General features: G+C 50.2%; 1 protein-coding gene across 1 annotated transcript in view; it reads right to left on the bottom strand.

Annotated features, from left to right (window-relative positions):
- The window catches only part of Col2a1 (collagen type II alpha 1 chain), a 30540-nt gene extending 19791 nt beyond the window's left edge, over nucleotides 1–10749 (bottom strand). Inside the window, exons 1-15 of the mRNA XM_027949785.2 lie at nucleotides 10665–10749; nucleotides 6402–6608; nucleotides 4962–4978; nucleotides 4653–4685; nucleotides 4523–4555; nucleotides 4366–4419; nucleotides 4112–4213; nucleotides 3003–3080; nucleotides 2332–2376; nucleotides 2168–2221; nucleotides 1743–1796; nucleotides 945–998; nucleotides 561–614; nucleotides 391–444; nucleotides 46–90 (exon numbers count right to left, since the gene is read on the bottom strand). Of these exons, the coding sequence (XP_027805586.1) occupies nucleotides 46–90; nucleotides 391–444; nucleotides 561–614; nucleotides 945–998; nucleotides 1743–1796; nucleotides 2168–2221; nucleotides 2332–2376; nucleotides 3003–3080; nucleotides 4112–4213; nucleotides 4366–4419; nucleotides 4523–4555; nucleotides 4653–4685; nucleotides 4962–4978; nucleotides 6402–6608; nucleotides 10665–10749 (969 nt within the window). The remainder of the gene's footprint in view (nucleotides 1–45; nucleotides 91–390; nucleotides 445–560; nucleotides 615–944; nucleotides 999–1742; nucleotides 1797–2167; nucleotides 2222–2331; nucleotides 2377–3002; nucleotides 3081–4111; nucleotides 4214–4365; nucleotides 4420–4522; nucleotides 4556–4652; nucleotides 4686–4961; nucleotides 4979–6401; nucleotides 6609–10664) is intronic.
- Nucleotides 10750–12162: the final 1413 nt, after the last annotated feature.

Here is a 12162-nt window from a genome sequence, read left to right as displayed (position 1 = left end):
CTGAGAATATCTGGTGGCCTTCCTGCCAGTGACGTTCATACTCACCATTGGACCTGGAGAACCATTCTCGCCAGGGGAACCACTCTCACCCTGAAAAAAAGACACACAGGGTCAATGTCTGGAGCCTCGGCTTCCAGAAAACTCCCAAGAAAGCCACTGAAAAGCCTAGTCATCTCAGCTAGCACTGACATACTGTAACAACTTCAGTCTTATGAGGGACAATTCGCAAGCCGGAGAGCCTACTGTTTACCCACCGGGAAGCAAACCTGGGTATTCCCAACCAACACTATTCTAATGTTCTAGCTCCATAAATTCTGCAGCATCTCCTTGGCTGGAAAGAAAGGCTTTGTGTTTTGGCTATCCCTGGCTATGTACTTTCTAGTCCCTTACCTTTACACCTGGAGCACCAGCTTCTCCCTTAGCACCATCCAGGCCTGGGTAACCCTAAAGAATGAAAGAAAGCATTCAATCACACTTACAGGAACTCAGGCAAGAAGAAATGCACATTCTTTTCTCCCAGGCAACCCTTTTCTTGCAACTCCCACATCCCTGATACTTACTCTGTGACCTTTGACACCAGGAAGGCCTGGAGTTCCTGGGAAGCCTCGAGCACCCTGCAATCCAAGGAGGAGATGCTCAGCACAGAGTAGAATGGGTGAAGGCTACCCTGGACTGCTAAGAGCCTGCAAAGCCAGCCCATTCCAGCCACCAAAGAGGCGCATGCACCTCAGCATCTGGATGGCTCATTCAACCAGACCCTGAGCCCTCACCCTTGCCTCCCCATCTGTGTTCACACAAACAAGATTGTAAGCATAAATGTGTGACACAGGCAGGCACCACCAGTACTTGATTTTAGTTGGAGATAATTGAGTTGCATGTGCTGGATGGTGCAAGAAGGGCGACTCTGGGAAAGATATTTGAGGCCAGGAGAGGTGGGGCTTTACCTGAGGGCCAGGAAGACCTCTTTCACCAGATTTTCCAGGTTTTCCAGCTTCTCCCTGAATGAAGAGAGAGGACTTCATTTTTCTTGGAAGACATGTTAGCACAGCTGGACGACCCCAGAGCAGCATTTCTCCCTAGCCTTCCATGCCTTTGCCCACCAACTTATTCATGTCACCCACTTTCCTCAGATTCCCATTCCTCAGATGCCTCTCTCATGGTCACAGTTTATTCTTTTGCAAGCTCCTTGGTCCTTGTCAGCCTCCAACTTCTCCTGGCTGGCTCTCTTTCTTCCCCTGGCTGGGCTCTGCTGGCTGAGCTAGTATGCCCTAACCTCAAGAGATGTTACTATCTAATGCTATTCATAAAAGCAGCTTGAAAGCACCAACTCTTGTCTCTTCACTTTATTTGCATCCTTTGTAGACATCCTGACTCAGGCTGAGCTTTTTCTAACTCATTTACAATTGAGATAATGTTGGGGCGTTGAATGATTCTCTCTTTGTTTGTTCTTCTCTACATCTTTCCGCCTTGTGTTTTTCCTCTCCCTTCTCAATTTCCCTTCCTGAGGCTAATGATGTTTTCATTATTTCCTTTCTCATTGGATCCAAACAGTCTCCAGGAAACTTGAAAGCTAAGTCTCAAGTGGGCATGCACAAGGAAGGTAGAATCAGAGTTTTGGACTGACTCTTCTTGTTCCTCAAGATGCTTCCACCCAAGTGCCTCCCTATCACCCTCCAGAACACACCCTGTTGGGGCCTTTTCAAAGGAGGCAAATTCCCATTTGACTACCCGGGTATACTCACATCATCACCAGGTTTCCCAGGGGGGCCAGGAGGACCACGGGGACCCATGGGACCCTACAAACAAAGTAAAGATGGTTAGAGGGGGAGTCACCTAATGGTGGACAAAACTCAGGGATAGTAGTTTTGAAAAACCATTCTCCTATACAGAAGAAAGATCAGAGTCAAGGTGCAGAACAGATCATTGTCCAGGAAGTGATGGACAATGCAGGCTAGGGCAACCCCCAGAAAGAGGACTGTCATGTCAGAGTTCCTGATGGTCTGGCCATAGAGTTCTTCCATAGCCAGGAAGTGACATCTTAATTTTCCCTGGGCCATCTCACTGTGGGAAAGAGCTGGCAGAACCCAAAAGGGGATGGCAGCTAGGGTCCGAGGGGTTTATCATCAGAGGCTCTCCAGGGTACAGTGGGGCCCCTGCTGCTACTCACAGAGACGCCAGGTTCACCGGGTTCACCAGGGTTGCCTTGAAATCCTTGAGGACCCTAAAAAAGAAAGTGAGGATATCAGGCTGACCCCCACAAACTGTGCTAAGATACCAGAGAGTTTGACAGGCATCTACAACACCCCCAAGAGGAAAAAACTCAATACTTACAGGAGCACCAGCAGGACCTGGAGGTCCTCGAGGTCCCATGGGGCCCTGCATTAGAACAGAAAATCAGAGGTTTACTTATATATACTTCACTGGTGGCCTCCAAGATGCCACCTTCTCCCAGTCAAACGCCTGGACAAAAGAAGATACTCTATGGGCAGGGGCCCTACAGTGGCTGCTCCCTCTTATTTCCCACTCCTCACAAAACCATCCGTTTTTATTTATAGGCACCATTTGGATAGAGAAGTTGGCCTTGCTTTCTCCTGGACAGGAGCCATGTTTACTAAAGTCTGAGTTTCATTTAGCATGTGCCAAGTCAGGACTGCAGGGCTGATATTTCCTGCTGGAAGTCTTGTGGATGCTGGAGAACAGTGGCTGCTGTCTGCATTCTTCAGTTCTCATTCCAAGAGCAATAGTGACTGGCCTTCTAACACATCAACTATATGTATCTCTCCATCCTCCTTTTTCTTAGTCACTCCAGTGCATCATTAAAACTGGCATCCATCACCATTAAAAAACAAATATGTTGGGCTAACTAAAGGGTCGGTTACATAACTGAAGGAGAAGAGCTGCTCTAAGCAATTATCTACAAAACAGAGATTGTCAGACTCTCTGGCTCTGCTAAGGGCCACCTCCTGCCATTTGGGCTGCAAAGAACTATTGTCTTTTCTTACCATTGGTCCTTGCATTACTCCCATCTGGGCACCACCAGCCTTCTCATCAAATCCTCCAGCCATCTGGGCAGCGAAGTTCTGCAAATCAACCCAAAAACATTAGGAGGTTGAGAGGAAGTAGGCTCTTCCCACTTGCTGGGCAAGTATCAAGAGATAAAGAAGTCTACTTGGATAATCTCTGTTAGAGACTAATCTGGCATTAATCAGAATTACCAATGATGCCTGAGAAATAGTTTTGGAATGTTACTAAATGATAGTGGCAACACTTGATTAAATTCTATTCTTTTTACACTTGAAAAAAATTACAGTGGCAAAAACATTTCACTAGAAGACGAAGTATTTGGAGGAGTGTCAGTTCCTTGTATTTCATTGCATAGAATTATTTGTATGCCCTAAAACATTACCTACACTCTTTAACATATATTGAGAAATATAGCTAAAACATCACGTTTAAAGGTGGTCTTTGTTTTCTAAAACTTTATTGCCTGGCAAAGGACTAAAATCAACAGTCTTGAAATATTTCAGTAAGGGGTGTAGTAGGCGTCTGTGAGCCCGTTTAAGTTAGAGAATTTAAAACACAGCAAACATCAAAATGGCAAACCTGCAAAAACTGGGCAATAATATAATTTGTTGATTGGTTTAATTCCAAGCATGAGTTTAGCCACACACCTTTACTCAGTGGGGCTCTTTCATGCGAATGAATAGTTGCTTGGAATGTACTTGGCAAGGACCAAGAATAAATGTCTTCCAAGGACAGTGGTCACTCCTCTTCCAAAAAAATACAAGTGCCCAGTCATCCTTTCCCTAAGCCCCTAAACCCACCCCCAAGAATCAACCACATGGCACAGACATCAGGAAGCCAGGTAACCGAAAACTTTCTTTACAGAAACCCGGTGTTGTGTGTGGGGGGGGGGTGTCAGCCTGTAGCACCACAGTCTCATTCCTAATATGTGATTCCATGCAATTATAGGGCTGGGGGCAAAGCCCAAGGACAAGCTATGTACACACTACTGGCAGCCCTGGGAGCCAGCCAGGTAAGTGCAAGTAGCAATTTAGAAGCCACATTTCTGGAGGGACAGCCTGAGGGAAGGGGAAATAAGGATACTTACTCCACCGAGGCCAGAGGGACCAGGAGGGCCAGGAGGACCAGGGGGGCCAGGATTACCAGGGGTTCCAGGCTCTCCATCTCTGCCACGAGGTCCAGGAGCACCCTTGGCAGAAAAAAAAAAGGCATCAATGGAAAGCAGTGTTTCTTCAAGAGCCATCTGATTATAGGCAGCTCTTAAGGACATAGTCAGGCACACATAGGCCTTGGACGACATGGGGAGTCTACAGAGGTCAAGCAGTGTTGTTCTCTACTCACTTTTTCACCTTTGTCACCACGATCACCTCTGGGTCCTTGTTCTCCTGCAGGTCCCTGAAGGTAAAGAACATAGATGACCACAAGTTCAGGAACCTGCAGATCAGTAACCCAGATGCAGCTAGGGAGGGATGGGAGAAGAAACTTCTTTCTTTCTTACCTGAGGCCCAGGAGGTCCTCTGGGTCCTACGATCTGTGAAAGACCCACAGGATGGCCAGTTAGAGGAGTGTACAGGCAACAACCACTTAGAGCAGCAGATGCTCATGATACGAGAATAATTTGTACTTACATCCTTGATGTCTCCTGGTTCTCCTTTCTGTCCCTGAAACATCAAACATTCACAGGATTAAGCTGAGTAAACCACTAAACCCCATCTAAAACCATGCCCAGCAGTCCCAGTATTGAGGTGCCCTCTGAAACAGACATCTTCTGATGTCTAAAGAAATAACCAGGACTGGGGATGCAGCTCAGGAGTAGAGCAAAACCCTGGGTTTGATCGCTAGTACCATTAAATAAATAAGTAAGTAGATAATCTCAGACTGGATCAGCCTAGCATTGCTTCTGAAGAAGTACAAAAGCAAATGAAAAAAGCCTTTACCTTTGGTCCTGGTTTTCCTGCAAAGGAAAAAAAAATAGAGGAGATGGTAAGATTCTTCAGATGGATAAGTTCTTGTCACTCACTCTTTTTAGAGGATCAAAGGACATAACCAAGGAAAAAGACTGCTTCTTGTTACTTCACTGAACCTTTCTATTGGAATGTTAAGGTCACAGTGTCCCTAGGGTTGTTGAGAACCCACGAAGAATAAAGACTTTGCTATTCAAAAAGTAGGCAGCATGCAAAAGAACCAGCAGGGCAAAGAGAAAAGAAAGAGCCCAAGATGGAATCAGCCACCAAGGAAGAAAGTATGAAAAATTCTCTTTCCCCCAGAGGGCCAGAAGCCCTTCTCAATGCTAAACCCTCCCAGAAGAAGAGTTAGGGACTTAAAAAGTCTTACATTAGAGTCGTGTCTCCTTGAAGCAAGCACAAAAAACAGTAGGACACAGAAGTTACCAAAAGCACTGCAGCCAGGGCCATCCCAAATCCCAAGTCAATCCCCCTCCCACACCACAGCAGCAAAATCCTAGGGCAATCAACACTTCACTGGCCTGGACCCCTCAGAAATGATGGGAAGTCTGTACATACAAGGAGCCTGTGGTAGGGAAGTGTTAAGGAAAGGCAACTTCTCGCTCCCTTTTCAACTGTCCTTTCTGAAAGGAACAGTGAGGGCTACCCAAGAAGCCTAGACATGTGTCACCACTCACTCTGCAGTGAGCCAGGACATTTGTTTGAGTGCTAGGGAGGGGTCCCCTGCACATATCATCATCCACCAGCACTGGTTTGAGCGGGGAGTAAATAACTACCCACCAGAGTGCAGGCACATGGGGTTCTACCCTAGATCCATCTTCACCCTTTACCACTGAACTCCAGAACCCAGCCCCTCCTGCTCCTGTTAACTTTTTAATTGGTGGTCAAGTCCAAGGGAGTTAAAAGCAAAGAGGAAATACCACCAATGTTCCATACCTCAAAATAGAATCCTCCTCCTCTGTCTCCCTACTCATCCACAGACGTTTCTCCATACAGAGGACCATATGCATGGAGGTCTATAGAGATACAAGGTGTAGGTGACAGAGGAGGAATTAACTCATGGTTTGGCTAAAGTATTTGCTCTCCATTGTGGCTCTAGTAATTGACAGATATGATTTCAGAGAAGGTATTTTTGTGGAATTACATCTGTATTTCCATATGTGTCAGAAGCATAGTTTTTGGAGATGTTGAGTGAGGAAGGACGCCTCTAGTGTCCCGGACTCACTGGGTTTCAACCTGCAAATGAGAAGTGGCCTTTCCTTTCTGCCCCTTTCTGCTGCTGGGGTCCCATGGATAACCAGCCCTTCTGCTTTGCAGAGGTGACCAACATCCATGGCAGGGTGTGGGGGGGTGGTATTTGCTGTGCCTGCAAGTAATTTATTTATGTTAAACAATAAATAAATAAATTACGACCACTGGTAGTGGCGAGGTCAGCTGGGCAGATGGGGCAGCACTCTCCGAAGGGGATCTCAGGGCTGAGGCAGTCTTTCACGTCTTCACAGATTATGTCATCGCAGAGGACAGTCCCAGTGTCACAGACACAGATCCGGCAGGGCTCAGGCTTCCATACATCCTTATCATTATACCTCTGCCCATCCTGCAAACAGCTGCCAGCCTCCTCTGCACCAAGTGGGGTGGAGCAAGCAGAGAGCGAAGGGCAGGTGGGGTGGAGAGCCAGAAGAGAAAGAGAAAGAGGTTGCAGTCAACTTGACATCACTCAAATGCTGAAGAATGTGGACCACAACTAAGAGAGAATTTACAAATTATTTTTTCGAACATATCATTCATTCTTCCATGTATTCCACAAATATTTAGTATGTGCCTTGTAACTCTGCTGTTTATTCACAGTGAAAATTCTGACCCAGCAATTAAGATGGAGGGGGTGGGGAGCTCAATGTGCTATATTCTTTTCATCCATCCAGTATGGGGGAGACCTGGTGATGAGGGTGATTTGGAAGGTGTGCAGGAAGAGGACTCTGAGCAGTAAGCCAAGGAATTTAAAAGTAGAGAAGACTGAAAAATGGTGAGAACACAAAGCCAAAGTACAGAGAGGTCTTCTTTTTCACCTTCCTCTAGGAATTGTGGAATTTGCTAAATACAACTGACAGCTAAAATTCAGTGAGAATGTAGAAAATTCGATCCACAAAAATTAGAATCTATGAACAGCCAGGCTTCACAAAATGTATATATAAGGGGAAAGGGTCAGGGAAAGGAGGGGCTATTAGAATTAGAATATTGTCACATTGTTTACACCATGTTAGCATTAGGACCAATTTAGGAAGAAAAACAGGCACATTTGAATAACACACTTGGGGCCAGGGCAGACAAATAAATGACTTGAAAGATAAGCCCGGCTGAAGGGACCCCACACACACACCCCAGTGCTGACCTCTGGAGTGCCCCCCCCCCCAGAGGCCCTGTCTCTATCTTCAGACAGCACCCCAATTTGTGGACAGGAGGCTTTAAATGCTGGGCCTGGGCTAAGATTGGCCCGTCCGGTCTTGGCCTCCTCCAAGAATGCAGACGAAGAATAGCACCGGACTGGTCCCTCTCCACCAGTGCCCTGCCGTCTGGAATTCATGCTGCAAATGAAACCTGTGCTGACAAGAGCAGTCCTTAGAGCGCCAAGGGCTGAAGAGCCCGCACCACGTGCTAGGGAGCGCCCAGCGCTGTTTTTCTCATCAAAATCCCCAAAGCAAAGGCAACAGCAGTGGATGAATAATAGGATAGAGCCACAAACCCAGTAAGCGTGGAGAGCTACGGACCTGCCCACTGCTCTTGAAGGAGAGAGCAAATCTCAAGATAAATGTTTCTCTTTTCTTTTTCACTAGAAGAAATCCATTTACCCTTTAGGTAAGATAGTCATCGGGATGATGAGGGGATCCCAAAGGAAACATCGAAGCTGCTGGGTCACACCCACCGCTAAAATGAAGGAGATGAGCAAGGTGAAAGAGGAGAGGGGGGGCGTCGGTAATGGTGCCCATTCTAGACTATGGAAGAGCCCACTCCCACTCTGGAAGGCTGGGGAAGGAAAGGGGGCGATGCCGGGAGAGGCGGGTGCGTCGAAAAAGCGGATCAAATTTCTCCAGGAAGAGCCGCCCGCGGGATGCGCGGGCGCAGGGGCGGGGCCGGGCAGCGTTGGGTGTGAGAGCCACTGGCTGACTCTTTGTGGCTGAGGTTTTGGACGCGGCTCGCCCGCAGACACTGGGAGAGTAAAAAGTGGGATTAAATGACTGCCCCTGAAAGGAGCCAGCACCGTAACTGGATCCCTTAGGTGTGGACGGAGAAGAACAGCACTACCATAATTGCTGCACGAAAACGGCTGCAGATAGCATCCCAGCGCGCCTGATCCGGTTCCCTTCATTACCCAAGCGCTCTATAAGTGATTCTTTGTGGCAGGCCAATTAAAAAGCTACCTCTTTCGGGGAACTGTTTGCTTTGCCGCCTCTTCGCACAGGGCTGGAGCCCGGGAGGTGGCGGCGGGCTGGCACAGGGGGGCATTGTGGGAGAGGGGGTCGGGGAGTCCGGGGGAACCCACCGGACCTAGCCTCTCATGAATGGGGCTTTTCTCGAGCGCATACAGAGCCCAATTCACAGGTCTCCGCGAGGAACCAGTTTAAATAAATACGGGCAGGGTTTCAGCCCCATCTGGAAGCCATCGCTGCCAATCTCCTAACTCAAACAGCCTTACAAAGGAGGATTGAGGTCTCTCCCCTGAGCCAGGGGCACTTTCAGAGGCGAGGGCTGTGAAATGCAGATGTGGGTCAAAGAAGCCGACGCCAAGAAGTTTCTCAAACTCGTGGAAAGATGGGGAGGAGGGGCGTGGCAGATTCGAGGTTTCTGACATTCCTGACGTCCACGCAGGCTGCGCTTTTCCCCCATGTCACATCTTTGGATCTGGGGACCCCAGGCGGCGCCGAGGTCGGGGGTGCGCCCTGAGTAAACGGGACGAGGCTGTGTGTAAAATCAGTGGTTCAGATGCTGAATAACTTCCCTTGGGAGAAGGAGCGGCGACTGGAAGGTTTGGACCCAAAGAGCTACGGAATTCACTCTATGCCTGAAAAGATGCGGCAGTGAACGCTCTGCAGCTTAACCGAGCCCCTGTGATCTCAAATGAAAACTTGGGGAATTATTTTAGTCACCCTGTTAAATCTCATTGGGCACTAAAGCGAGGTCAGTCAGGAAGACAGATTTGTTGGATGTGTGTTTGCAAATTTTGTAAATAAATAAATACAGTCAGTCTGAGCCTAGACGACGTCCAGACACGCCGTATTCCCCAAATGATTCGGAGCGGGACTCAGCTTAGTAAACTACCGGGCGATGCAGCCAGCCTTCTGCCCCTAGCTTCCTGCTGCATCGCGGACTCCAGCCCTGCCCCCGCCGGAATCAGTAGTTCTAATGAACGGAAAGTCCGCCTGGGTCCGCCGCCTTCCAAATCGTCTCTGGCGACAGCCTGGTGGCAGGCGAGAGCGCACAAAGCCTATAAGGCAGAGAGACTTTGATCTCCCCTCCCCCCCAAAAAGTTTCACCTGCGATTGATTTACAATCTGTAACATACAAAGACGGGGCTGGAATTCCAGCCATCGGAAACGTGCCCAAACACGTGGAAAAAAATCCTCTTTACCTAATACACTTTCCAGGCTTCGTTTGTCCTGAATATAATCCCAGACAGTGGACTTTTTGAAAGGGGGCAGTGGAAAGGTGCGGTCCGAACTGCCTTTGGACCAAACTGTAAAACTGCCATCTCTAACTATATTCCGCTGAAACAGTCACAGCAACCAACCAGCCATATCCCCTTACACACACACACACACACACACACACACACACACACCAGCTCAGTGAGTTCCAAAAGCTTAGAAAAGTATCTCATTGTAGTACCTCTTGAAGGAATAGGGGAAGAAGACCTCAGTCTTCTGGGGTGCTATTTTCAGGGCCATTTGAAAAGCTGGTCTGGTTCGAATGTTATTGCCTTTCAGAAGGCCTCTCCTACGGGAAGTTTCTGTAGCCTTCACCAGAAGAGGGAAGGGAGGAACCCGAGAGGAGGGCTGCACCTTACTCTGAGTCCAGCCGGGAGGGGAGGGAACTCAAGAAATGCGCCGAGGTCCCCTAGCGCCTCTCCGCAGCCTTTCTTTGTGGCCTCAGATTTCAGCCCACCAGTGTCAGAGTTAGTCCTCTTTGTCTATCTCCTCTTTGAACCTCTTAACCTCCAACCCCTGGAAGGCTACGAAGTCATCCTTTTCGCTTCCTCGATCGATCTCTTTCTTAGTTCTTCTAAATTCGATGGGCCATAATCTGTTTTGCTGAATTCTGAAGTGCATTAGTAAGGCGAGTTGAACGCTTGTGGACCTATCAGAACTGACGGAAAAGAGCACGTTTATATCGGTGCGCAAACTTCTCGAATCCGACAATTTACAAGTTCAATATTCTCACTCAATGTAGAGACCTGCAATTGCCTCCAGCCGCGATCCGCACTGAGGACGCTGGAACAGAGCCCTTCACTTGCAGAACTCGGCTTAGTGAGTCCCTCATATCCTGCGCCTAAATCTCGAGGCTCAACCACTCTGAGAGCCTTTCTAACACAGACTCATCCGCTCCGGAGCCACAGAAGACTGGGGACGAGGATGAGAAAGGACGCATTGAAGGGAAGCAGGCAGGGACTTGTGGGCTACTTACGGACATCCTGGCCCTGACACCGAAGGACAGCGGCAACGAGCAGCGTCAGCAGTACCAGCGTCTGGGGAGCCCCGAGGCGGATCATGGCTCACCGCGGGGCCTGGCGGAGCCGGGCCCGGGCGGAGAGCGGCGAGGCGGCAGGAGCGCGGCGCGGGTCCGGGTCTCTACCGCGCCCTCATGCAGAAGGCTCTTGGTTTAGAAGGAGAAGGCGGGAGACCCGGCAGCCCAGCAGCGCTCTGCGTCTTCTCCCCGAAGCGGCGCCCGTTATATGCACCCGGTCCCTCTCCAGGCTGGCAAATTCACCCAAACCGCGGGCCGCCCCCTGGCCCCCTGCGGGGCTGTAACCTGAGACCCCGCCCCCGGAGCCCGCCCGGGCCCAGCCAGAGCCCGCACCTGCCCGGGCCGGATCCCCCTCTGCGCCCGCCAGGCTTCTTGCCCCCCACCTCTGTGTGCCCAGTGGCCTGATCGGGCGGGGCGATGAGATGGTCCCCAGCCCCCCCCCCTCCACCTGGGACTGTGACACTGCCCTCTCCATCCACAGGCTGGAAGGGGGGGCCTCTCGGCCCTCCCCTCGGAGTTCTACCGGGGTTGGAGGGGAGGGGGTTGTTTGCAGAGGCACATGCCAGGAGCCCTAGACCAGGACCGAAAGGACAGGGAGGAAAGTGGAAAGCAATAGCAGTAGTGGGAGAGGGGCACCGCGTTGGCGTTTGGAAGTGGTGGCGGAGGGGAGCCTACGAATTGTCCGGGGTCCTAAATCTTGAAGACGGGTTGGTAGAGCCACTTTTGGAGATTGCCCCGACCTATCTTCTAGCACTTTCCGGGTGTATCTGGCTCTGGACTCCCACCTGGAGATTCAGAGCGATGCCCCCCTCCCCAATCCCTCCCCCATCTAGCTAAGCGATGAAAGAGTGTCCTCTGGAGACTAGGCAGACGTTGGCCTGAGCAGACGGCCAGGAAAGGGGCCTGTGTGTTCCTGCACAGAGAGACCTGTGTGAAGGTGTGGGGGCAGGGGCAGGCTCTAGGAAGGGGCTGAAGGAGCCGCAAAGAACCTAGGGAGCTGAGACAAAACGGTGCTCGGTACACGCTGCCCGGATGGAGGAGGGGGCACTGTCTACTTCCAGGCTCAGACGTGGTGTCTACTGTTCCTGGCGGGGGTCCGGGAGTCCCCGCGGGGGAGTGGGCGCTTCTAGTAGGACTGGCCAGGGGCGGTTGGTCAATGTGTGTCCCAAGCCAGGGAGCCAGGAGGCCGCTCCAGCTGGACCAAGTTCTGTGAGCTAGGGGAGAATAGCCAGAATTTCCTAGTTGGTCCCTTGGCCCTCTGTTTCCTACTTCACCTCGCCTCCCCCCAGTGACTGCCTTCCCGCAGCTTAGCCCAAACAGCTTTCTCCCCAGCCCAGCTGATTTCCTCTTTCGGTCCTTGGTGTCTCCTTTGCTACCAATGAGGAACATTTCCCATACAGACCTTCTTCCTCATGAATGAGATGGTGCCCAAAGAACT

This window comes from Marmota flaviventris, chromosome 3, assembly GCF_047511675.1.
Source record: "Marmota flaviventris isolate mMarFla1 chromosome 3, mMarFla1.hap1, whole genome shotgun sequence".
Classification (NCBI taxonomy): Eukaryota; Metazoa; Chordata; class Mammalia; order Rodentia; family Sciuridae; genus Marmota; species Marmota flaviventris.
Note: the sequence above shows the minus strand (reverse complement) of the source record. Positions and strands in the feature narration are given on the sequence as shown.